Genomic DNA, 27593 nt, shown 5'->3' with positions numbered 1-27593 from the left:
AACATCTGGCACACTAGGTTCTCACTAAATATTAAGAACCTCAGCCTGTCCCCTCTCTTTTTAATTTGTATTTTCTATCTTCTTTTTAATTTGTATTTTCTATCTCTAGATGGGTTTCCCCACCACCACCAAGTACTGGGGATTGAACACAGGGACTCCTCATAATTGGCAAGCACTACCTCTAGCTTTTGGCTAGTTTTTCTCTGAGCCTAAAACACACAGTGATTTCTCCTGCTAATGAAAGACTGGATTCATGTAGCCAACAAATATCTATAGAACAATTAAAATGTGTCAGGAATGACTGTGGCCTTTTTCTTTATCTCAAAATTCTACATAATCCAAAATATCTGGGTTTTAGTTTTCATCATTCTACTGAAATGCTCTGATTATGGTCAATAGTTATTCCCTAAACAATATCTATTTCTCATCTAACTGTGCTGCCTCCCAATCTATGACAAAAACACAGAAGAGTAAAGTGTCGAAAGAGAAGGATGTATAAACCTGAAAGGGAAGGAACTTCCTCAACTGCAGAGGAGGTTATATTAAAATGGGTGTACAGCTGAGTCTCAGCAGCTCTGTTGTTAAACCTTATGTATCCAGATTATACAAATAAATGTCTGTGTTCCAGACTGCCATAACCATCTCTGATTATTTCACTATAATCAATGTCAAAGAGAACAGGTACATGAAACACTTGATATTTTAAAATGAAAGGATAGATTTTTCTTTCTGTAGAAGAAAAAGTTCAGGCTCACACAGCTCATTCTGACCACTTTCCACAGAATGAGGAGCAAGAAACAACATTCAGCTTCAAACACTTACTCACCGGTTAAAATGATCTCTCTTTTTTACCACAGGCAAGCCCAACTCTGAGGTTAAACATCAAGTTAACTCAGAAATAGGAGACAGCAAAGAAGAGCATGGAACATTCTGTATCTGGTAAAAAGTCCCTGTTCCAGCCAACCCATCCCCCAGGCCCTCAAGTTCAATGACTGAGTTATGGAAACTTTTCTTGTGCGGTAAAACTGGGGACTTTGTCTCCAACAAGACCCTGGCAACTTGACAATGAGCCAATGTTCTGCATATGGTTTGCTGCCAGTCATATGCTTAATATTATTTTCTGGGAATTCTTGCCTTCTACTTGGTGAGAAAACTGGAACATGTCACTTTAATTATAATTTTTTTTTTTTTCCTTTTTTTTTTTTTCCGGTGCTGGGGACCGAACTCAGGGCCTTACACTTGCCAGGCAAGCGCTCTTCCACTGAGCTAAATCTCCAACCCCTTTAATTATAATTTTTAAAGTTAGAATTAACTTTAAATTCTTTGAGAAATGTGCAGGTCTCTCAATGGAGAAAGTACAAAATTAAATAAAATTAGTTAAAAATTATAATTAAACCCCACAACAAATGTAATAATGCCTTTTAAGATACAAAGTCTTCTAATTCTTTGGTTCTATCTCCTGACTTACTCCAAAGAGTGAAAAACAATATTTAATCTGCCTAATCTTTTTACAGAACCTTTTCTCTATCTACCTGCTAACATATCATAAATCAGAAGGCTGTTACCTATAGCTTAACTCTATAACTGACTCACTGTATCTGTTCAGAGTTACATGTACAACTAGACCAAACCTTTTGATTTAGAAATAGATAGTAAGGACACCTGCCAATAACCTAGTGACACTGACAACTACTTTCCACAACTATCCAAGAAATAGGTGTATTAATTATGGCTGGTGATGGGAATTATTTGACATTTGGAGGAAGGGTCTATAGGACTGCCATACAATGGTGTACTACACTAAAAGCACCACAGGTCAAAGGCATACTTAGGGTATCATACTTAACCAGGCAACTCCATACTTGCATTGAGAAGAGATACCTACTGGGGTAGTCAACAGCATAGGATTTAAACCACTGAAAAATTAGTACTAAATCTGATTATAAGAGACATAACTGTCAACAGAAACTCTTTCCATGAAGCCTGGGAGGAGATGAACAGCCTGGCCTAGCAGGCCATAAGTTCACCTACAGTTTGCCCAAATTTGGTCCTACAGAAATCTAAGAGATGGGCTACCTTACTTATATTGACTCTTTTTATTGACTTTTTTCCTCTTCTGAATTACTCCTTTCATCATTTTCTTAGGCTATATCCTCATTTTATAACACACCAAGAAATGCTTTGAGCAAACAGCAGAAACAAGGAAACAATCCAAATGTTTAAAAATGGGAGAGGGGACGAATAATTATCCAACAGAGTAATATACAGCAGTCAAAAATGAATCATTTCCACCAACATACAACAATATTAACAGTATGATACTAAGACGTCTCAAGACTACATACAGTATGATACCCTTTTTATGAAGCTAATAAAACTAAATTATATGCCTTTTACTTATAACCTCTCTGAGCCAACTTTCTGATTAGTAATAGGAGGAAATACCTATCATATAGACATAAAGTTAGAAATAAATATGATAATATGTACAGAGGGTCCACTATGTTAAAGAAAATAGTTTCCTTAAGAATTATTTGGTGGCAAAGTGCCTGCCTAGCAAATACAAGGCCCTAAAGTTCAAACTTCAATACCACAAAAAAAAAAAAAAAAATTTATACAGCAGTTAGGTGTGGTGGCACATGCCTGTAATTCTAGCTACTCAGGAGGCAAATCTTAAAAACAAGCTGGGTGGCTGGGTGCCAATGGCTCATACCTGTAATCCTAGTTACTTGGGAGGCTGAGATTGGGAGGATTGAGATTTGAGGTCAGTCCAGGCAAATAGTTCATGACACCCCATCTCAAAAATAACCAGAGCAAAATGGAGGGCACTGTGGCTCAACCAGTAGAGTACCTGCTTTGCAAAGGTGAAACCCTGACATCAACCCCAGTACAACCAAAAAATAAAAATAAAAAAAAAAATTCATTCTTGCTGCTGAGTGAATAACTCCAGCTACTTTGCAGGCTGATGCAGGAGGATTATTTAAGCCCAGGACCTTGCGGCCAGTGTGGACAAGACAAAGGAGACCCTGTCTCAAAATAGAACCACCACCACCAAAAAAAAGCCATTCTCTTTGTTTAACTTAATCTCCATTCTAGTTTTGGTGAATACATTTATTTATTTATTTATTTATTTATTTATTTTTTGCAGTGTCGGAGATCAAACCCAGGGCCTCACACAGGGTAGGCAAGTGCTCTACCACAGAACTACAACCCCAGTTCTATCTGTTAATTTTTATTTTGTACACTTATATTTAAAAGCATTTCCTATTTCAAAATGTAGGAAAACAAATCAGTTTTGTTCAACGGGAGAATCTGATGATGATATTATGTTGTTACTAACAGATACTAAAAAGATATCCGTGGCATCTGATAATAGAGAATCACTGCCACTTGCCAAATCTAACAATTAGTACTGTTCAATACATTATCTAGGAGAAGTTGAGATAATCCCTGCAGACAGGGCTAGGGGAAAAAAATGAAGGATAGCAGGACATCCTAACATCTGTCTCCTGATAACAGTTTTAAAAATATGACCCCAATCATTTAATTCAATAAAAGTAAAATCCAGGGTCAGGTGCATTGGTGCATGTGTCAGTACCACCACCACCAAAAAACAAAAAAACAAAAAAACCCCCAAAAACCTAGTTCCTGAATATATTAGAATAATTTTATACAAAAATCATCTTTTTCTTTTTTTGGGGGGAGGGTACTGGGATTTGAACTCAGGGCCTCACACTTGCTAAGGGAGGTGCTCTACACTTGAGCCACTCTACCAGCCCTTTTTTGTTGGGTATTTTTGAGATAGGCTCTTGTGAACTATTTGCCCTGCGGGTTTTGAACCTCCATCCTCCTGATCTCCATTTCCTGAGTAGCTAGGATTTTTGGGCATGAGCCACTGGTTTCTGGGAAAATCATCTTATCTTTTAGAAGAAAGACTCACTGGAATTTATTTATTTATATTTTTTGTGGTACTGGGGTTTGAACTCAGGGCCTACACCCTGAGCCACTCCACCAGCACTTTTTTATGATGGGTTTTTTTCAAGATAGGTCTTGCAAACTATTTGCCTGGGCTGGCTGGCTTCAAACTGTGATCTTCCTCATCTCTGCCTCCCGAGTAGCTAGGATTACAGGCATGAGCCAACTGCACCTGGCAAATCACTCGAATTTTTTGAGGGATCATGTCAGTGGAGTTTAAAAGAAAGGAACTACTAATTAAAAAAAAAAAAGACATTCCAAGTTAAGTGCACCGTCTTAAATTAAAGTAATTTCTATATACTGTTAATTTCTATATACTATAGATAAATAATAATTTTTTTAAAACTCCAGAGGCTGGGGAAACAGAAGAATCTGGGTTATACAAATAACTTGCTAATTTTTATTGGTCAGATCTTTTTTTGGATAGCACGTTTTCATTTATTCAGCAGATGCTTTCTGAGCACCTGCTCTGTGTCAGTCAAGATGCCAGGTTCTCTGAGTATAACAGTAAACAAAAATAGACATGGTCTCCGTTACTAAGAAGTTTACAGGTTGGTAGCAATAAGACAGTCATCATATGCACACAAACAGAAAGGTAAAAATACAACAATAAGGGCATAGTTCTAGAAGCATAGCTCTAGAGGCAGAGTACTTGCCTAGCAAGCAGAAAGCCCTGAGTTCAAACCCCGGTACCATTAAAAAACCCAAATAAGAACAAGAACAAGAACAACAACAAAAAAACCCAATAATAAATACATGTGCTGTGCAGAGAGGTCCCTGGTAAAGGGGTAGTTGATCAAGTCAGGGAAGGTTTACTGAGTATGCAATAACTGAAATCTAAACATTATCTACGTCAGTGATTCTCACTGGAAGTGATGATTTATCCTCCATACAACATCTGGCAATGTGTGCATACACACACACACACACACACACACACACACACACACTTTTTTTCGTGGTGCTGGGATCAAATTAAGGGCCTTGCACATGATAGGCATATACTCTATTACTGAGCCATTTCTAGCCCTGGAACTATTATCATCATTATCACTATTTGCAGTTCTGTGGATTGAACCTCAGGAATGCCAGACAAGTGTTTTAGCACTTGAGTCACCGCCTCAGCATCCTGGAGTCATTTTTGATTGTCAAAACTACTACAGGGAGGTAGTAGTGGCATACGGCGTATAGACTACAAAGATGCTGCTAACTATCTTACAATGTCCGAGACAGCCTCTCCTAACGAAGAGTGTTGACATTGCCAAGGTTTAGAAATCCTGATCCAGGCAAAGGAAGAAGCATGAGCAAAGACCAGCGGGGGGAGACTCTGGTATGGACAGAGAATACAGATCAGACTGGGCTTTATAAACCTTGTCAAGTTTAAGCTTTCTTTTAAGAGAGAAGGGAAAAGCAAGTGAAGGGTGTTACAAAGAGGAGCTGTTGAGGGTTGAGGGCAGTGTGGTAATACACCTAGATGAAAATTTCAGAAAGGTTACTGACTGTAGTATGGAAAGGATTGGACATAAGCAGACAGGGTAGGTAGCTCAGCTTCTTAGAAACTCCACAAGCTGATCAAACAGGTGACAGTGGTGAGGATGAAGAAGGAGCTGAAAAACCTAGTGTCTATAAATGTTCAGGCTGGGAAAAGCAGAAATGAAGAAGAAAGTGGGTGCTATGCGCACAGTTATTCTACAATGTGTGGGTAGGTGTGATAGTTAACAAGGTATCCTTTTAGAATTCTCTCAAGATGAAGCAGTAATCCCCAAGAATAGAAGAAATGCTTTCCTTGTATTTTAAAAAGCAAGGAACAAGGATATTCTTTTCTTTAATTAATTTTTTTTTTTAGACATAGTCTTGCTATGTAGTCCAGGCTGGTCTTAACACTTGATTCTTCTGCCTTCCTCATCTGAGTGCCGGCATGCACCACCACGCCCAATTCCCTTTCTTTCTTTTTGTATATGATACATGGTGACATATAAAGCATCTTTTTTTGTTTTGTTTTGGCAGTACTGGAGTTTGAACTCAGGGCCCTCATGCTTGCTAGACAGGCATACGGCTAGCCCTAAAGAACTTTACTTGTAAGAATTCAGCAGCAAAAATCTGAAGCAATTAAATTTTAATGTGTGGGTGGGTGTGGTGGCCAGATGCCTGTAATCCCATCACTTAGGTGACTGAAGCAGAAAGATCGTTGAGTTTGAGGTCAGCCTGGGTTATATAGTGAGACCTTGTCTCAAAAAACCAAAGGGTGGGGGGCCATAGAAGCTTAGGAATTAATAAAATCAATAAATTGCTCCACTTGTATAGTCTCAAGAATATATTTTTTCTTAGTTATTAAAAACTATTTTATCATAAAACATATACACGGAGTATATATAGTCATAGAAGAGTGACTAGACTATACAATGCATGGCTTAAAGGATAATAAAACCCATATAAACTTACCAAAATGGTAATTTATTGTAAATACAAAAATTTTCATAAATATTTTGTTCTACAAGTAGCTTTTAAGATGAATATTTACATTAAAAGTAAAAGTGCACTTCAATTTCTACTATACTATTGACTGAAAGAAAATCCCTCCCCTGTAAAGAATGAATAAAAAAAAAATCCTATGAAAGATAGCGCAAACAAAGCAAAAGCCCAATGATTTTTGGTTTATTTCAATTTAATACTTGGCAGCATTCATATTCCAGTTGAAACTTATTTTGACTAACCAAACAAAATGGGTATTTCCTTACTGCTTTATCAAAGTGAACTCTATAATTTTGTGACATTATAATTTATATCATATGTTAAAAGTGGTCTTAATTTGCTTCTTAAAACTAAACAAGAAAATAAAACCACTGGACAGGTTAGCCTTTTTAAATGGCCTAATTTTTCTTTAGTGAAGTAACAGATTCCTACCTGACATATTTGGAAACATTATAACATTCTATTGTGTTTTATTATTTAATGAAATAGTAAAATTTTATGTAAAATTTATATTTAAATTAAAAGCAACTGTGTATTTGGCATCCAATTTTGGCTCAAAGTCACAGCATTGTAGTAAAGCACTGTTAAACCATAATGACACACACATGTCTTTTATATAAAGACAATTTCTTATTTTCTTGGAGGGGCTACAGATGCCAATCCAAAGCTTCTATTAAAGCAAGAATTACGTAACATAACATACGTTTGGTTTACAGTAAATGTGAGATTCAGCCTTCCTTTCTATAGGGTAAGAATGTCTTTAACAACATGGCAAAAGACTTGCTTCTTAAAAAGTAAAGAGCTGTTTCGTAACTCCTGTTCAGTCTTCTATACTTTTACTCCACTCAGTGATATTAGTAATAGAATTACTCACCCAATGAAAGCGACCATCTGTTCCACTATGTGCTTGCTGAATGTTATTATAACAAAGATTTTCTGTAAAGAAAACACCAGTCAAAATAAATATTTATTCATTAGAAGAATCACTATAGGCTGGGGAGTAGCTCAAGTGGTAGAGCACTTGCTTACTAAGTGAAGGCCCTGAGCTCAAACCCCAATACCACAAAAAAAAAAAAAAAAAAAAAAGTCTAAAAAGGCAAAGGCCTGCCCATAACTGCAATTGAAAAAATAAAAGACACCATTTAATTCCAATGGTATTTTGTAATTTTGTTTGTTTGTTTTGTAGTACAGAGGACTGAACCAAGGCAAGTGCTCCACCACTTTAATGGTGCCCCTAGACCTATACTTTGTATGTTAAAGATGCTTTTCCAGAAGCATGTGGCTCTAGTCTTATAAGGATACATGACTGTGTCTGAAATATGAGTCATGAAACCAAGACTAGGAGGCAATAATGAATATTCACTTGCTCTATGAATCCTTCCTGTATACAACAAAACCCATGGGTTCCATATAGCCCCCATCACTGAAATCAAAGTTGACTACCCTGATAACAAGTTGCCTAAATCCAATCAAGAAGTGGAAGGTTCTTTTTTTTTTTTTAAGTGGTACTGGGGTTTGAACTCAGGACTTCATGCTTGCTCGCTCTACAACTTGAGCCACTCTGACAACTTTTTTTTTGTGTAGGGTATTTTCAAAATAGGGTCTCTCAAACTATTTGCATGGTCTGGCTTCAAAATGCCATCCTCCTGATCTCTGCCTCCTGAGTAGCTAGGATTATAGGCATGGCCCACTGGCACCCAGCCTAATTAATTAGGGATTTAAGAAGATGATATTTAACATCAGCTTTCAAGAATGGATAATAACTCTCTCAGTATGAATGAATCTAGATTCTCTCCAAATTCCTGATAACAAATTCTTTAATGTTGTTATTGTTTGTTAAATAATAAACTTTAGCCAATGTATTCAAAGGGGAGGGGAAGGAAATAAAATTATTAACAAGTCTTCTTTCTTTTCAGACATTATAAATCTGAGGAGAGTAGGCAGGTTAGAGTAAAACATATCAGTTCAGGTAGAAAACTACCTGAATTGTGTCACGGTTACACAAATAGTGTAAGAATATTAATGAAGTCAACAAGACAATTATTACAGATAACTTAGAGAGAAAAGCATTAGCATATGGGATCTATACCAAAAGCCAGTTATTTGGAACTATGAGTCTTTTACTGATCAACAGAAGTAATGTTTTGACTTTCAGTGATTTTACCACCCTGAGCTTTCCCTACCATCATTTCCTAACATACAAAACAAACCAATACTCAGATAATTGCACAACTTCATTGCTTGAAAAACAAAACAAGATTTTCTTTTAAAATGTAACAACTTAGAATTCATTGTGCTGGGTAAGACAAAATGCCAGCTATTTAAGAACATATGTCCCAGAATCTTTCAAGCTGGAGGTCTGAGTGGGGATACTACCAAATAAAAAAAAAGGCAGAGACCACCAAACAGCCCTCCCAACTATATGCAGAGTAAGCAAGCGAAGGGGCTTAGTAGGCAGAAAAAAGATATGGGTAGAGGGCACTAATGGTGCCAAAATAAACAAAGAAGAAATCATATGTTAAAGAAGTGCCCTTCCCTGGAGAGAAGAATCTTATAGACTGGCTTAGTTATCAAATGGGCATTAGAAGACCAAAGTGAACCAACAAACAAAAATTTCTGACCTCCCAGAGGTTGTAACTCCATATATGTGTGTATGCTGTGGGTGGGGAGGTAGGTAGGCAACAGACAATACCCATGGTAACTAAGTTACATGAAGCAATTCAGGTAAGAATGTTAAAATTTTAAGTGGGTTATTTTGAATTTTTTTCAGGGAAGGTTGTCAGACAGTAAGATTCAACAAAAATAACAATACTTATTGGATAAGGCTGAATAAAAACGGATGAAAGAAAAACAGATAAGGAACTAGGTTTACTATTCATAGTAGAGAAAATTTTGTGAGTGGGTGTTTCCTTCTATTTCAGAAATGGCTAAACCGTTTATATTACTCACTAATATTGCTTACCCAAGAAATGAGAAATGCTTGTTACCCTAAGCTACATCTGGATGTACATCAAGTGACATGCCTTTATAAAGTATGTCACGATGATACAATGGAACATAGCAAACATATCCCACAGTCTTGGTTTAGTGAGGGAACTCAGATTCTTTCCTGTCAGAAACATAAATGGATTTTAGCTTAATTTTTTTTCTTTTACATAGTAGGTACAGGAAAAGAGCTTTAACTTTCAGAACTTGGTTTGAATTCCAGGGCCATAGGCAAATGTTTTATCTTCTCTTTTTAAAATTTATTTTGGTGGTACTGGGGTTTGAACTTAGGGCCTTGTGCTTGCAAGGAAAGGTCTCTGCTGCTTGAGCCATGCTGCCAGGCTACTGTACCTTCTCTTAACATCATTTGCCCCTCTGTGAAATATGGATAATAACTACCTCACAATACTGTTCTCATAGTGAGATGACCAAAACAAATTACCTGGCACAGGCCCTGAAAAACAGCAGGCATTCACCAGTTAAATTTCTTTAGTCGTATCAGTAGATAAGAAGGCAATGCTAAAGAAAGAACAATGAGCTTGAAGTCAAAAGACTTGGGTTCAAATTCAAGTTGTATTTTCATAGGCAACTATTACTTATTAACCACTCTAAGTGTGATAATCACAAAGTAGTAACCCCCCATCCTGGAATTACACTAAACACCTTAAGGTGTGAAGTATTATATTAAAAATTAAGAATTATTAAAAACTTAGGCTGGGGATGAGGCTCAGTGGTTGAGTGTTTGTCTAGCATGTGCAAGGCTCTGAGTTTGATCCCTAGTATCGAGGTAAAAATAACAAACCACAAAATCTCCCCCAAAAAACCAAAGAAAGAATTATCAAAACTTGAAAACCTTTCTCTTTCCCTAGAAAGAACTAAATAACATTAAAAACTGAAAATTAAAGAAAAAACTATTTTAGCTAGGCGTGGTGGATTATAGCTATAATCCCAGCACTTGGGAGGTGGAGGCAGGAAGATCTTAAGTGATCTCAAGGCCAGCCAGGGCTACACAGTTGAGTTCAAGGCCAGACTGAACTATATCATGAGATATAGTCTCAAAAAAAAAAACTGCCACCAAAACAACACAAAAGCTAAGGGCTGGGGATGTGGCTCAGTGGTAGAGCACTTACCTAGCATTGTAAAAACAGAACAAAACTACTTTGAGATACATTGCAAAATAATTTATTATTCAACATAATATTTTATTATTAAAAATTCTATTATGTTGTTTAAATTTTTAAGCAAGTAAATGACATCATAATATTAAAAATCTTAGCAGGGTGCTGGTGGCTCAAGCCTATAATCCTAGCCACTTGGTAGGCTGAGATCTGGAGGATCACAGTTTAAGGCCAGCCTAGGCAAACAGTTTGTGAGACCCCATCTCTAAAATAACCAGAGCAAAGTAGACTGGAGGAGTAGCGCAAGTGGTAAAGTACCTGCTTTGCAAGCACAAAGCCCTGAATTCAAAACTCATCCTATATAAAATAAAAAATCTTGTGTTCAATGAACTAAATATTTAATGTAAGTGGGAAGAAATATATTCTTTGAAGGAAGAAAAACATACCCATTCCGAGTGGTTATGTGGCAAGAGAGTAGAAGACAGATTCCATAAACCCTCCCAAATACTGAAATCCAAGATTAGAAACTGGGGAGGTAGGAACAGCTCAAGTTTTCCTGTTTCATTCTTCCCATCTAAGTACCAGTGGCAGAGAGGTGCTAAGGAAATCACTGGGGATAGGTCTGTTTTTATGTTTTAATGTGCTGAGGACTGAACCCAGAGCTTCACACATGCCATACACATGTTGTAGCACTGGGCTATATCCGCAGTTGGATAGATGTATCTTTAATTATTATGGAATCACAGAAGGGCATAGATAAAACTTTACTGTTCTTGATTTTCTTTTGATAAATACCTCTTTGTTGTAAACCACACTGATTAAAAATAAATTCTTTCCAGGTTAATTTTTATTTTATTCTAGTGAGACTTGTCCTTAGAAGGAAAGAATTTTGATTACAGTTCTAGAAGCACACATCCATTTTCCCCTCATTTTAAGTTCTTAGTCTCTCTTTTCTCCTCTATTTGTGCACACATACGTGTGTGTGTGTGCGCGCGCATGTGTGCGTGTATCCTACAGATGTTGGGAAGAGTGGCTTTGAGGACTAACAGATTCTCACTTCTCTAACCACAAACAACATTTCTTTACCTCTTAGCGACCCCTTTCTTCCCCATTCTCTCCCACACTAACATCTGGCTGGTTTTCGGTAAAGAATATTGGTGTCAAGAGAGGAAGTACTATATAGAGTATGTGAAAGAAAAGAAGAATTAGTGAAAGGCAATATTCTTTCAGGTTGTGGTCAGTAAAGAAACTATATTTTTTGACTCTATGTGAAAATGATGTACATTTTCTTACATAGAACACTACTTTTGGCAAAAGTTTTAGATTAATAGTTTCAGGAGCAAAAAATAAGGGAAAGAAGAGGAAAGAGAGAAAAGGAAAGGAGGAAGAAAGAAAACAAGGGAATCTACTAACTTTTCCAAATGACATTTATATACTTTATTATCTAAGTAAACTACCAAACAAAAGAAAGAGAACCAGCAACTTAATTTGCTTAGGAATAATCCTGTTTTAGTGTCTTAATGGGTTTATCATCATCACTGAGCAGTGAATCAGAGATATAATTACCTGGATATGCATTTTAATTATTGCTTTTCCAATCAGGGTTGCACCGAAGAAGGTCCAAAAAGGTACAAGAAAGTGTCCACATGTTATTCCAGCCAGATCAAACAGAGGATTTGGAATCTATAAGGAGAAAACAAAATAAGGACTTCCATATATAATTCAAAGAGCAATTTAATTTTACCACCCACTGATATATGGTATTCTGCTATAAGCCTGCAAAACAAGGAAACAAGGTATACCCTGGTCAGTACACTTCACTGTTCAGAAGGTAGATACATTGTCTTAGAGACACATGTCCCTAAGCTGGGTCTCATTCATTTCAGGCTCAATATGCTCACAGCAAACCAGGCTGTCCTTTTGCTTGTATTACTTATGACTAGTGTCCCATATACATATTTTTAAATAACATGGAGAAATGGATAAAGCCCATGGATTTGCAGGAATTTAACCCTATTCAGTAGAATCTTGACCATTTTGTAGCTGTTTTCTACGGTAAGGTATCAGTGAAACCTTAAGATATTTCACAAGTTACTAAGGCTCTAAAATCTTTAGCCTGAAAACTAATATTACCTGATAGTGCTCACATCTTTAACAGCCTTCTAGTAAATTCACAATCACATTTATAGGTAGATGTTCTTGACATTAAAAATCCATTATTCATATTTAATTTTAAGAGTGTCCACAGCTTTGGACCCATGTAGCATATTTGAGAAAGAAAATCAAGTGTAGAAATATGAAAGCACAGAAATTCAGATGTTTTGAATATTCAGTCCCAGACAAAGAAGTGATTCACAATAAATACCTTTTTTTCCAAACATTCCCACATTTTAAGAACACTAAAAGGCAATTTCATGTAAAAATGCAAAGAAACCACAAGCTGGTTTTGAGTACTTCATCCATTTTTCTCCCACAGAAGTACTCTGTCCTTGTGTCTGTTGGATGAACCATTTATAAGCCAATTAACTTATATAATTTCATTTTTGAACTCTGAAAGAAAGCCTAGATGTTTAAAAAACATTTGTCACATAAGAGTCTTTTAAAAACAATGCCGTGACTAAGTTAGAATTCCAGTATTCTTTTGTTAGTAACACTTGGATTCAATAAATTATTTTTTGTTTTTCTCATCTAAATTCAAATGCTTTATGCAAGTTCTCCCCTTACAACCATGTTATAAGCATTATATCTGCCATATCTTATTTTTTCTCATGCTACCTCACAATTCTGAGAATTATAACTTTCCCTTTATTCTCAGGCTCTATTTCACATTGGAATGGAAATGAACTTAAAGTATACAACATATATAAAAACAAGAACATCAGAATTGTTAGTTGTTAGATATCTCATTCTACTCTGGACACTCTCAGAAGAGCATAACTGAGTTTATTATTAGATATGCATGTTACTTATTCTTTTTTTCAAGTATGAACCAAATAAACTGGAAAGACAATTGGCAGTTAATCAGATATCCTCCTTCAACTATGAGTTCTATCTTTATTTAAATGTTAACAACATTTAAACAAAATAACTAATGAGGTCCTTTTTACCTTAAAACAAGCATGCAGAAATACAAATGTTTAAATGTACATGGAAAAAAACTCCTTGGAGGCCAAACTGACCTTTTTTTGGGGTAGTACTAGGATAAAATTGATCCTTGCCTTATTATTACTGTTAATTATTATCATTATTATTATTATTATTATTGTTTGCAGAGCTAGAGATCAAACCTAGGATCTTATACATGGCAGGTGAGTACTCTACCACTGAATTGTATCCACAGCCTGTCTTTTACTTCTTTACTCCCAGAATGTGGTGATTGATACAAAACTGATATAAATCACAATAAAAAATGAATAAGCATTTACGTGCTAGGCACACATTAGTTACTTCACATATATTATCTTAAATCCTCACATCAGCCTTTGCAGTGATTATCTTATTGCTCTATTTTGTTCTATTTATTATTTTGAGACAGGATCTCATTTCATAGATCAGGCTGGCCTTGGACACTTGATCCTCCTTTCTCAGCCTCCAGAGTGCTAGGACTGCAGATGTGTGCAATCATACTCAGCCTCTGCTCCACTTTTTTTTTTTGCGATATGAGGGTTTCAACTTAGGGCCTTGTACTTGCTAGGCAGGCATGCTACTTGAGTCATGCCCCCAGACCTTATTGCTTTAGTTAGTTTTTGAATAAGGTCTTGTATTTATGTCTGGGCTGGCCTGGACTATGATTCTCCTATTTATGCTTCCTGCATAAACTGAGATGACAGCTTTATCAGTTGAGATGGGGCTCTCATGAATATTTTGCCCGGGCTGGCTTTGAATCTCAGCCTCCTAAGTAGCTAGGAGTGCAGGCATGAGCCACTGGGTCCAGCTTTTGTTTCACTTTTAAAAATGAGAGAATTGGGGCTCAGAGAGAGTAACCTGGCTGACATTACCTAGATAAGAGGCATAACTGGTTTATGAATGCAAGTCAGCCTGACTCTAAATCTTCCCCTCTTTCCATTCTACAATATACCTATAACTTGTTGAAAAAACTGCAGTTAATATTACAATAAAGAACGCATAAAAAGAAGTTACCTTACAAAAATTCCTAGAATCGCCCGGATCAATAGATAGTAATTTATGTATATACATATTTTAGAATCTGTCTATAATAGTATCACATCATAAATTTTGGCACCAAATGCCATAAGTTTTGACATTTGCTTTACTAAGGTGGGAAAGAGCTCAAAGACATAGTATTCAAGTTGTAGTATATAATGGATAAAGTAGCTATAGGTCAGCAGACAATATTGTGAATTTTATGTAATTTCACAGCTTATCACATATAAAACCAGATGCCTACTTATTTTGGCCAAACCTACCACTGAACAACTCTGTATAGGCTACCAAAGAAAACACTAATCTGATTAAAGTTTCAGTCCTGGGGTTTGAATTCAGGGTCTCAATTGCTAGGCATGAGTTCTGTCACTTTGAGCCACTCTGCAAGCCCAAAGTGCCTCATCTTAAAAGTAAGTTTTTATTATATTAGGAAAGACTCAGGATAAATACCAACTCACCAATGGATGTCAATCTCACAAATCTGAAATTTAAGACATTATGTTTTTAGACAAAAACAGCATTAGCTGAAGATGTCCTTATCTCTGCTACTGATACTTCCATCACATATCCAGGAGTTAAGACAAGTTTTATAGGAATTCTTCCTTGCAATTAATACTGGGACTTTGGAAAAAGACTTCCTATCTACAACTCTGTGGACAGACTTTAGTCATTATTATTTGGTAAATGTAATTTATTATAGATTCTTTATAGAAGAATGGATCTTGCCTCTTTTGTTCTTACTGAGTCAAGCCTGTTAGGTCTGAAGTTATCGGTGTGTGATGAAATCCTTAAAAGTCAACAAATAAGACTGTGGACCTACCCAACCATTTAACAAGATGAGTGATTCCCCAAATTTGTATTTAATAAAACTGATAGCACCTTTTTTTCATTCAGGAGCATATTTTTAAAAAACAAGTTTATCAAAATACAATCCTACGATCTAGTGAATTTTCTCAGTTTTTAGTACAATTTACTTACTGAAGCACAGGCCAAAATTCCAAAAAATCCAACCTTCTGTACTAGGTTTTGAATTGCCAGTTTAGCCCGTGAGGCAAAGTCCTATAAAAAGGAAGATTTGTAACATTAATGAAAACTTTAAGGAAGAAGGAAAGATGGCTCTTCATAGAGTTTATTATATTAAATATCTTACAATCTAATAGCATTGATTCTTTTGTTGCTGCTGTTGTTGTTTGAGACAGATTCTTGCTATATAGCCCAGGCTGGCTTCACACTCTCAATCTTCCTGTCTCAGCCTCCTGAGTGCTGAGATTACAGGTGTGTACCACCATGTAATCCATGTGCTCGCATGGATACATTTAATGAGCACGATGATTAATAACATTACAGCAGGCTGCTCACAGGAAAACATGAAAAAAATCTATAGCACTTTTACCACATGAAGAATAAGGCAAATACTATCACTCTGTTTTTAGAGTTTTGTCTGGATTTTCTAGGGTTGAACAAAATATTATAAAGCAACCATGAGCCAACTCATTCTGTTAGAAATACTTGCCTACAAAATCCTTTTCTTTTTACTTCTAGAATTTGCAAGACCTAATCTCCAGTTAATAGCAGGGTAGGAAATCAGGCTTTTTCAAGACAATGAAGACACCACTACTGATCACTAGCTAGAAGAGGGAAAAACGGTTATGTGGCAATAACTAAGCATTCAGTAACCCCAAACCAAAAGTAATACCCTAAATTTGCACAACTTGCACTAGTTTTATAAAATGTTTTCACAAACATTTTATTTAGCTTTTCATCAATCTGGGGTGTAGGCAGAGCAAACAGAATTATATCCAACCTATAGATTATAAGACTGCAGCCCATAAAGTTTAAGTGCACAAGATATAATGCTGGTAAGGGAAAAAAAATGGAACAAGATTCAATCTCAGACTCTGAAATCAGGGCCTGTTTTTTGAGTCAGGGTCTCTCTGTGCTGTTGAGGCAGGATCCTCTAGCCTTGGACTGTAGAGTAGCCAGAAATCAGTGGTTTTTATTTCACCATCCCACCTCCTTCCATGCTGAAACACATCAGACTGGCTAGTTTCTTTCCATGATTTATTTTCTCTCTGTCTCCTTTCTCTTTCTTTTGGTGGTATGAAGGACTGAACTCGGGTCTTTTGCTTGTTAGGTACTCTACTGCTTGAGCTACAACCCTAAGCCCATTTTGCATTTAGCTATTTTTTGGATAGGGTCTTGCATTTTTGCCTGGGCTGGACTTGAACCATGATCTTCCTAATCTCTACCTCTGGAACAGCAGGGAACACAGATAAGCACCACCATGATTTGCTTCTTCCAGCATGGCACACACCTGTACAGCCCTGTACTTAGGAAGCAGAGGCAGGAAGATCTTGAGTTCAAAGCCAGCCTGGGCTATATATAGCAAGAACCTGTCTCAAAAAAAAGTGGGGGGCTGGAGATGTGTGGTTTAAGTGGTAAAACACTCAGCGAGCTCAAAGCCTTGAGTTTAAACTACAGTATGGAAAAAAAAATCTAAAAAGAAGTCAGTTCAATACAGGAAGGACAAGTTCTAACAAAAATCATAAATAAGAAGTCATTTTTCCACTTTAGGGCAGAATCTCTTAAGAGAAATTAGGCAAGAATAAAGGAAAACAGACTCCCTATTCTTTCAGATGCCTGGGTACTTACAGTCAGTTATCCTTAAGGCTGCTTCTACAATTTTTATTTCAGTGAAAAGAATTAATCTATTCAAACAAGTAAAGCAGAAACCTTTAACTATTTCTTTTAAATTGAAGCTGGCATGTATTACAAGGAAAACAAGCAAAGTACCTTTTTAAAGGGGAGTTTTACATCTTAGAAATGGTGAAATATCTACTAAAAATGGATGTCATAAATTTTATTGTGTGTTTAGCACACACAGTGATCATGTTACTTTCAGTTCCTGTATTTTTTACAGGTCTTTCACAATATTCTCAGAATTAAAATTACAATTACACATCAAATAATTAGTGAAATAATATGATATGTGCAGTTTGATGGAATACTTCCTTGATTTATCCCGTCAGTGTGATGAAAAACTCAGAGGAATGCTATTTTAGTATTTGTACCAAATTTACAATTTTTTACACTAGTGAAGGAACTTGTTTATATTTCATAAAGTCATATTTCTTATTTGCTTTACATTTATTCTAATTTTAAAGCCATGAGCCAAACTTACTGATGTGGTTTTAAAGACTACTTTCTTTAAAAGATTTTTTTGAGTGGACTGGTGGTGATTGAACCATGGCCTTCATGTATACTACCAATGCCATTCCTTGAGCCCTAAAAATTTTAATGGGACACCATTCTTTTATTGCCCAAATGTTCTACATGTTAAATATAATTTTACTTTCCTTACTGCTTTGTAGTAAATATTTTTTATTTAAAAAACAATTTCAGTATTTTACTTTTATACTTTTGCTGCTTTTTGTGTTTGTTTTAGAACAATATTGTCCATCAATTAAAGTACTTATATTCTTGCTTGCCTTTTATAAAGGGGGGAATTTTACTCTCTATATAACATTTGTCAACAAACTTGACTCTAAAACACCCATATCCACCACCTATCACCACCAAAAAGCCTTCCTTTTACTAAAGTTTAAAAGAAACATTTTAGGCTGGAGGTATGGCTCAAGCGGAAGAATGCCTGCCTAGCAAGGGCAAAGCCCTGAGTTCTAACTTCAGTAATATCAAAAAGAGCCATTTTAAACAAAATTTGCTGTTCCTTTTTTTTTTTTAAGTTCAGTTAAAATTAAGTAAGCCAAGTGAAAACATGTAATAAGAGTAAATAATATTTTAAAGAAAAATGGGCAAAAGATCACCAAACAAAAGAGCATACTAGATATTCAATATTCAAAGGAAAATTAATATTTCCTTTGAATAGTTTTGTAGTATTTGTGGGAACAATATAGCAAGTCCAATGTGATTACTTCCTCAATTCTCATTATTTCTTCAAAAAATTCTGTACAACTAAAAACAAATTCCTTTTTATAGTTTCATTTCTCTGTATTCAAATTTCATAACTTTTACCTATTTCACAATTTAAGAGCCTGAGAGGACTTTATTCTCTAACTCTACCTAAAAATAACATTTTCTACTTTTTTCACAGAAATAAATCAATTATAGTTAAATAAAATGACATTTCCCACCTCCACCCATTGTGATTATTTACGTAATGAATGATGCTTTTGAAAGAGATAGAAATACAGGAAAATTTTCCGAAATGCTAGAAGAAAACCAAGAGAAGTTAAAGTCATTCCTATCACTGAGAATTCAAGGACTAACCAAGAAAAACAGACAGAGCTTTAAAGTATGAAAATTTCTGGGCTGGGGGCACAGCTCAAGTGATGACAGTACTTGCCTGCAAGCAAGAGGCCTGGAGTTCAATTCCCAGTGCCACCAAAAAGAGAAAAGTATGAACATTCCTCTACCATTGTGTTTCACATTTCTTGTTCCTGAGAAAGATATTTATGATTAAGGAAGAAGAAAAATTACAAGGTTAAGTATAATTACTCTGAAAAATAAAATCTTTGACTCTAATAATGGTAACTTGAATCTAAATACATGAAATAACTTTTATCTTCAAATGATAATAAACCTATCTCATGAGGAGTAATCACATGAAAAGACTTCTTTATTTTTGCAGTACTGGGATTTGACCTCAGGGCCTACTCCTTGAGGCATGCCACCAGTCCCCCTTTTTTGTGTGAAGGTTTTTATTCAGATAGTATCTTGTGAACTATTTGCCTAGGCTGGCTTCAAACCTCAATCCTCCTGATCTTTGCCTCCTAAGTAGGATTATAGGTAGGCATGAGCCACCAGTGCCTAACTGTATTACTTTTTATTGTTATTTTCTTCCTTTCTTCTCCTTCTTCTTCTTTTTTTTTTTTTTTTTTTTTTGATGGTATTGAGGATCTTGGTTCGAGGCCAGTGGGGGTATAAACGTTGTGACCCATTCAATCAATGGTTGGGTTTGGTGGTGTTATCCCAGCTACCTGGCGAAATACAAATAGAAGGAATTCAGACCATACTAGCCCAGGCTTAAAAGCAGACCCTAACTCAAAAATAACCAACACAGGGCTGGCGGAATGGCTCAAGTGTTGAAAGTGCCTGCCTAGCAAGTGTGCAGCCCTGAGCTCAAATCCCAGAGCCTCACCCCAAAAATAATCATCACACAAAGGACTGGCAGTGTGGCTTAAGTGGTAGAGCAACTGCCTAGCAAGTGTGAGGCCCTGAGTTCAACAAGCACCAGTAACAAAACCACATTTCATATTTATTAAAATCAGCAAAGGCATGCCTAAAAATTAGCAGAACCAAAGAAGAGCTTGATTGTTTACTGATATACTAAGAAACATTTAATTTGGTAAATAGCTAAATTTCATTAAGCACTAAACTAAATGTAACTTGAAATCTGAAAATTCAGATTTTGCTTGTTCATATATTTATGCTATCTAGTGCAGTGTCGTTAAATGAGATTTCATTTAAAAATATACTTGGTTACAATTACAAATAGCATCTCCTTTTTTTTTGGTGGTACAGGGGTTTGTACCCAGGACTCCACACAAGTACTCCACTGCTTGAGCCATGCCTCCAGTCCTTTTTGCTCTGGTTATTTTAGAGATAGGGTCTTGATTTTTGCCCAGGTTGGCCTGGATCTTAATTCTCCTATTTTAAGCTTTCTGCAGTAGCTGAGATGACAGGCACATGCCACCATGCACAGCTTTTTTCCACTGACATGTATTTTGGGTTTTCTTTGGTAGTACTGTAGTTTAAATCCAGGGCTTTACACTTGCTCGGCAGGTGTTATACTATTTGAGCCACAGCTCCAGCCCCTGAGATGGAGTTTTTAGCCTGGACTGGCCTGGAACCATGATGCCCCTGATCTCAGCCTCCTTCATAGCTTGGGATGGCAGGTGTCATTGAGATGGGGGTCTTGTGAACTATTTGCTGGGGCTGGTCTCGAACTGCAGTCCTTCCAATTTTAGCCACCCAACTAGCTAGGGTAACAGGTGTGAGCCCATCTGGCTCCAATGTAACTTCTTTTTAATAGAATAAAACTATGGGATCACACATGTCATGCAAGTAAACACTGTTTGCTGTGGTTAAAATGCCCCCTCCCTACCCAATAGCTCATGTATTGGAAACTTAACCCCCAGTTCAACAGTGTTGTGAGGAAGGACCTTTAAGAGGTGGTCAGGTTATAGGTGCATGACCCTCATGAATGGATTAAAGCCAGTAGGAGTGGTTAGGTACAAGAGGGGTGCTGGGCTCCTTTCCCCTATCTCTTATTACATTGCAAGAAGAACCTCGCCAAATATGGCCCCTCCATCTTGAATTGTGCAGCCTCCCAAACTGTGAGCCAAATAAACTTCTACTGCTTATAATTTACCTGTCTGTGGTATTCTATTATAGAGAACGCACTAAGACACTGTTTCTAGAAACATTTACTTTAGTTCCACACACATGGGCTTTGTAATGCAAAGTACAGTGTATTTCTATATTGTGGCTACAGAAAAAAAAAAGTGTCCCAAATTATACAAAATTTTTGGCACATTTTTCTGGTGGGTATAAATCTATAAATAGAATTGCTATACCATAGGGTATGTATATGTAAGCTGGCTGGGTGGTGCACAACTGTAATCCCAGCACGTGAGAGGCTAAGGCAGGAGGATAGCAAGACGCAGGTTCACTTGGAGACCTTGTAGGGAGACTCTGTCTCAAGATGAAAAACAAAACTCAAATTAGCCTTTTCTTTTTTTTTGGTGGGACTGGGATTTGAACTCAGAGCTTCGCACTTTCACACTTGCAAACAGGAACTCTACTCCTTGAGCCATGTCTCTAGTTCATTTTGCTCTGGTTATTTTGGAGATGGGCTCTTGCAAACTATTTGCCTGGACTGGCCTTGAACTGTGATTCTTCTGATCTTAGCCTCCCAAGTAGCTAGGATTATAGTTGTGAGCCACTGGTGCCCAAGTCAAATTACTCTTAATTTTGCTTTTATGAAAAAAAGTCTAAAGGTTTTTCCTCTTTTACAGATGGTTCAAGAGTGTGTTTTAAAAATATAAAATAGGAGCCAGGAAAGGTGGCTCATATATGTAATCCCAGTTACTTGGGAGGTGGCGATAAGGAGGATCACAGTTCAAGGATAGTCCAGGCAAAAAGAAAGCAAGACCCCATCTCAAGCAATAAACTAAAGCAAAAAGGGCTAGGTGTAACTCAAGTGATAGAGCACTTGTCTAGCAAGCTCGAGACCCTGAGTTCAAACCCCAGTACCATCCAAAAGGAAAAAGAGAAAACAGAACTGGAAAGAGTAGAACAGGAGATGTAGTTTTTAATTGGATCACAGAAAACATGACCTAAGAAATTTGCTCAAAATCCTGAAATAGGTGAAGGAGTAAGTCATGTTGATAATCCAGGGGAAGAGAATTTAAGTTCTTCTCTCCGGAGATCAAAAATCCAGTGTGTAAGAGGAGGATGGGGGTGCAGTAGGTAAAGAGAGAAGAGAAAAGCCAGATAATGGGTGAAATTTACAATGCAAGGGAGAACAAAATACCCCAAAGATGAAAAGTGCTGCAGAAAGAAACAGAATACAAACACTATCAATCCTAGTCTTCTATGACATCAAAATGATAGGGCATTGATGACATTCAATCTTTTAACTTCTCTGAGCCAGTCTGTTCATCTTTTCTGTAAAATGGTATTAATGCCTATTATGAGATATGAGACAAAAATCGAGACAAAACTCCTTAGATTCACATAATATTGCTTAGTAAACGTCACAAGATGAAAAAAAGCTGATGCTCAATGAAATAAAATTTGTCTAAGTTCTGGTAAGACCTATAATGAGAGCAGATCTAGAGAAGTTGCACAACTGAAATAAGGTTTCTGTTTTGTTTTTAATTTCAAAAAAGAAAGAAATTAGAAACATAATTAACATGAAGGGAGCTCTAAAGCAGTGAGGAGGGAAGGAAGGAAATATCTTAAGAATTGAAAGCTGGGCTAGGGTGTGGCTCAAGTGGTAGAGCACCTGTGCAGTAAGCATGATGCCCTGAGTTTAAATACCAATACCGCTAAAAAGACAAAACAAAAAAAACCCCACAAAATAATTTGCAAGATGATAATAATAAATAATAGCTTACCATATCTACTTTGCAGTGCCACCAAATAGTTTAACAAGAAAGGTAGAAATGGTTAGATTACTTTTCTTGAGATGCTTTTTTATTTCCTCTGGTGTTAGAGATCAAACCCACAGCTTTGTGCCTGCTTGGTGCCCACTCTATCAACCGGAAATGGTGGTTCTTCATTGACATATTCTTGACTCAGGAAAATTAGAGGGAACTTTTAGATCAATTACACCTGTAATAGTTATCTCATCATGACCACTAATCTTAAAATGCATGAATAACCTATAAGACAGAAAACATTTCTTGTCTGGTCTTGGAGGAAAAAAAGGATGAAAGAAAGATGGTTCTAAGAAGCATGGGGTGGAGATGGTAAATCACCAGGATTTATTATTTTTAGAAATTCAAACAAGCATAGAGATCTCCCCTCCTCTTCATTTTCTAGCCAAATTAGCAGCATAAAGATTGGCCTGTATCTGCTACTTCCTTTTCCTCTTTCTTCCTGTTCAGATTTCTGTGGAAAGAAACCACATGGAAATACCTAGGCAGCCTGGCATCCACTCATAACTGGTGCTTGCCTGGCCTCTAGTAGCAGTAAGAATGGACTTTATAGACCAAGAATAACACCGTGCTCTAGACACTGAGAAAATACTTGAGAACACAAGAATTATCACAACAAAGCAAAGAAGGATACAATATCAATGTCTCACAAGGAAGTGTATTACACAAATTTTAATTGATACTAAGGGTAGAATAATCATGGTTCATTTTTAGCACTTTAAAACTGATTACTTTTTGGTTACAAGTAACTTAAGACTAAAATATATTCTCAGATTAAAACTGGAATTAACACAAATAAAAATTGGCGAGTGTGGTGACACACACCTGTAATCCCAACATTGAGGAGGCTTGAGTAGGAGGATGTAGATGTAAACAACCCAGTGAGAATGCATCTCAAAATAAAATTAAAAGAGCTGAGGATAGGGCTGGCAAAGTAGTTCAAGTGGTAGAGCACCTGCCTAGCAAGTGTGAGGCCCTAACTTCAAACCTCATTACAACCAAGAAATTAAAAAAAAGACTGAGGATATAGCTCAGCGCAGACAAAAATAAACAGTCAAAATGGTTCAGATGAACTTGACTTTAACATCCAAAGCTATGAAAACACAGTGAGGAATTTACAAAACAATCAGGGACTGAAAACAAAGGATAAAGATAAATGGGAGCTTCTCTTTTATTAGAAATGTAAATAGTAGGCTTTTTTTTTTTCTCAGAATCAATGTTACTTAACACATTTGTAAATGGCCCTAGAAAAAGAAGCAAAGTTTAAGCACCAAATCTACAGTTGAAATGATTCCTAAAGTAGAAGTATACAATTCATGACAATAAACTGAAAGATCCTATAAACTTGAGGGAAAAGCAGCAGGTCAGTTTCAATATAGACAACAGTAAGATAAAATATTTGGAGCAAAATTACTTAAAATATAAAATGAAAGGCTATAAATTATGAACAGAGAAAACAGAATTGGGCATATTCTAAAATGTTTATTGAAAATGTCAGCAAAATGCATCACTGAAAAGGCCTTTAATTCTAGAAATCTGAAAAAGCCAATAAACCATGATCTTCCCAATCTACATCTCCCAAGTAGGCAGGATTACAGGTTTGAGCCACCTCACCTGGCCCGAATTTTCCTTTTAGATTTTTTTTTTTTTTTTGTGGTACTGGGGATTGAACACATCTCACATGCTAGGCAAGTGTTCTACGACTGCATTATATACCCCAGCTCGGGAGGTAAATTTAAAACAATGGAAACACTGCTTTATATGAAAGGCTATAAACTTACTGAAGTTTTTATAAGAAGTAGTAAACATACAAATTTTTACAAGTTTGGGTAAATAATAGATATTTATCCATACTAGGGAATGGGATAAAGAAATATTAACAATGGGGTTACATTTTGAGAAATGTGTCATTAAGGTAATTTCATCACTGTACAACTATCACAGAGTATACTTATAAATAGCTGTGATGTCATAGGCTACAGACTCTCATGGGCAACTGTAGTATATGCACTTTGTTGCAGATGGAGATGTCATTGCGTGAAGCATGACCATATAGCTCTACCTTTTTTTGTTGTGTATGTGCTGGGGATTGAACCCAATGCTGTGCCTATGCTAACGCACAAGCTCTGTACCACCCCCAACCCAAGACTTTTTTTTGTGGCGCTGGGGCTCCAAATCAGGGCCTTGTGGATACTAGGCAAGCACTCTACCACGGAGCTACATCCCTAGCCTCTAGAGGAGCACTACATTAGTAATGGTTATGGCCCTCTCTAGAGATGTCTACACACTGCTTTAATTTAAAATTAGGCATTTTTACACGGTAAGATCTAAGATAGGAGATTCTACTGAGAGAAATCTGATATGTCTAGCAAGAAAGAACTACAGCTGTATCACAACAAACCAAACACTTAACTAATTAGAAATAAAAATACCTTTGTCATAGGAAATGAGAATTAATAGTTATTCAGCTGTCCTTGTCTTCCACTAAACTCTGATCTTGGGCCAGAACACTCAGCATTCACTACAGAGGGTGGGTTCCTATATAGTATGCTATCAATTTTCAGACCCATGAGCAAAAACACAGAAGCATACATAGTCTTTTATTACAAGTTTCAATGACAGGAAAGACTTTCTATAAAGGTGGTTTACAAAAGGTGTTTGAAACACAAACCGGAAAAAAAAATCCTCTTTAATTAGTTTAACAAAGGTAACCTAATGCCTAATGCCTTTGAAAAGAACAAAGCAGAAAAAAGACTAAAGTATATTTTAACCCCAATGTCCAAAGCAAACTAATAAAAACCTTAAATATTTATTACTTATTGTGTTTTTTTATTGGCTGGGTTGTATTAACCTCTTATTTTCATTTGCAAGTCATATTGTTTCATATGGAATTGCTTCATCAGCAAAAAAGAAAAAAAAATTTTTTTTTTTTTTTTTTGCGGTTCTGGAGCTTGAACTTAGGGCTTCATGTATGTTAAGCAAGTGCTCTACCACTTGAGCCACTCTGCCAGCCTGATTTTCTTCTATTTTAATTTGATTGCTGAGAGTAAGGGAGTATGGCTAGAATATGAAACAATTTTAAACTTCTATTATTCTTTCTTTTTATTATTTTTTTTGGTGGGTGGGGCTGGGGTTTGAACTCAGGGCTTTGGGCTTGCAAAGCAGGCGCTCTACCCTTGAGCAATACTTCCAGTTCATTTTGCTCTGGTTATGTTGGAGATAGAGTCTGGAGAACTAAATTTGCCTGGGCTGGCCCTTAACCATGTCCCTCCCAATCTCAGCCTCCAAAGTAGCTAGAAGGTGAGCCACTAGTGCCTGGCCCATTATTCTTTCTTGTGAGGAATAACAAGCTTGAAATTTTCTAGAAAATTTCCCTTATGTATATTTAGTTGTAGAAAAAGCCAAGGAAAATTAATTTAGGGGGTTGGATTTAGATGTTTTTGCTCAATTTGTTTTTAAATAAGTCTGACTAGAGATGACAAGATTAAAATACAGAAATAAACGTGAAAGCAAGTAACAAAGTGTACAAGAAGCAGACGATTTTCCCAGTGGCCATTCATTCAGCAGCTTGCATTAAGCTGCAACTATCTTTCCTATTCAGTTAGTTAATACTATAGGAATGGGTTAAAGAAATACAAAAATCAGAAAAATGAGAAGGAGTTAAGTCTGGGAGTGGGATAGTGAGAGAAGAGTTTGGGATAAAGTGAAAACCTCCTGAGAAAACAAATAAAAAGAGGAATGAAGAATTCCATCATAAATCATGCTGAGAAACTATAACTGCAGAACATTTTTAAGTATTAACTTTTCTTGCTGACCAAAATGTAAGTAAGTAACCTTTGGTATCAAAACCTAACTGTATTAATAGTTAAAATATTCTGCAACAGAATCCATCAAGAGACCACTTAAAATTGCTTAATCGCAATGGCACTTTGTGGTAAAATCATAAGCCAGCTATGAAAGATGTAGCAGGCTTGCCTTTTCAAAAAACTAAACGTTATTGGGTGTGGTTGGTTGATTCTGACAAAAGAAACAACAATAAGGCTTGGTAGCTTTGACAACATCTTTAATGATAAAGAAATGTGCTTAACATGTGTCTTTGAAGTTCATTATAATAGAGTTGATCAGTTTAACTCTATGAAAACAAGCAAGAGATCCTAAGAGCAAGAAGTTTTTCTGTGGAACTCCTGACAAAACACAAACCATAGCAGTTACTGCAAAGCTTAATGCAAACTCTCTAGAGTCCACGTTGACAAATTCTTTAACAAGCGCTGTGGTTACAGGGAAGCTGGTTTCACTCTGACTCATTCCTGCTCAAACAGTTTACTGGAAATGAAGGGGAGGGGGAATTTTCAGAGAAGTCATGTGATGGCCAGACAAACCACAACCAGTAAAGGTTCAACAGAGTCAAAAACAGGTCCCAGCAACAACTAACACAGTGTTCGTATGGCATTAAAGCATATCAAAATGAGTCTTGTTGGGTTTTAGATCATCTATACCATAAACTCTTTCATAAATCTGTATGTGTAAAGGAAGAGATAATTCATGGGGGAAAACCCAGCATGCACTGACATAGTATAGACACTTTCAGAAGAAAGTGTGCTTAACAGAAAATAACATAAATGGAATGCTAAAACACTTTAGTGATGTCTAAAATAGTCATCAAATGCTTTCCCATAATCTCTAAACTCAAAGGACC

General features: G+C 36.4%; 1 protein-coding gene across 1 annotated transcript in view; it reads right to left on the bottom strand.

Moving 5' to 3' along the window:
- Vmp1 (vacuole membrane protein 1) overlaps nt 1-27593 on the bottom strand; it is a 108198-nt gene that overhangs the window by 12236 nt on the left and 68369 nt on the right. The window contains exons 8-10 of the mRNA XM_020161838.2: nt 15693-15773; nt 12117-12233; nt 7322-7383 (exon numbers count right to left, since the gene is read on the bottom strand). Coding sequence (XP_020017427.1) covers nt 7322-7383; nt 12117-12233; nt 15693-15773 — 260 coding nt within the window. The remainder of the gene's footprint in view (nt 1-7321; nt 7384-12116; nt 12234-15692; nt 15774-27593) is intronic.

This window comes from Castor canadensis, chromosome 11 (assembly GCF_047511655.1).
Source record: "Castor canadensis chromosome 11, mCasCan1.hap1v2, whole genome shotgun sequence".
Lineage (NCBI taxonomy): Eukaryota > Metazoa > Chordata > Mammalia > Rodentia > Castoridae > Castor > Castor canadensis.
The sequence above is the reverse complement of the archived record's forward strand: the minus strand, read 5'-3'. Positions and strand labels throughout refer to the sequence as shown.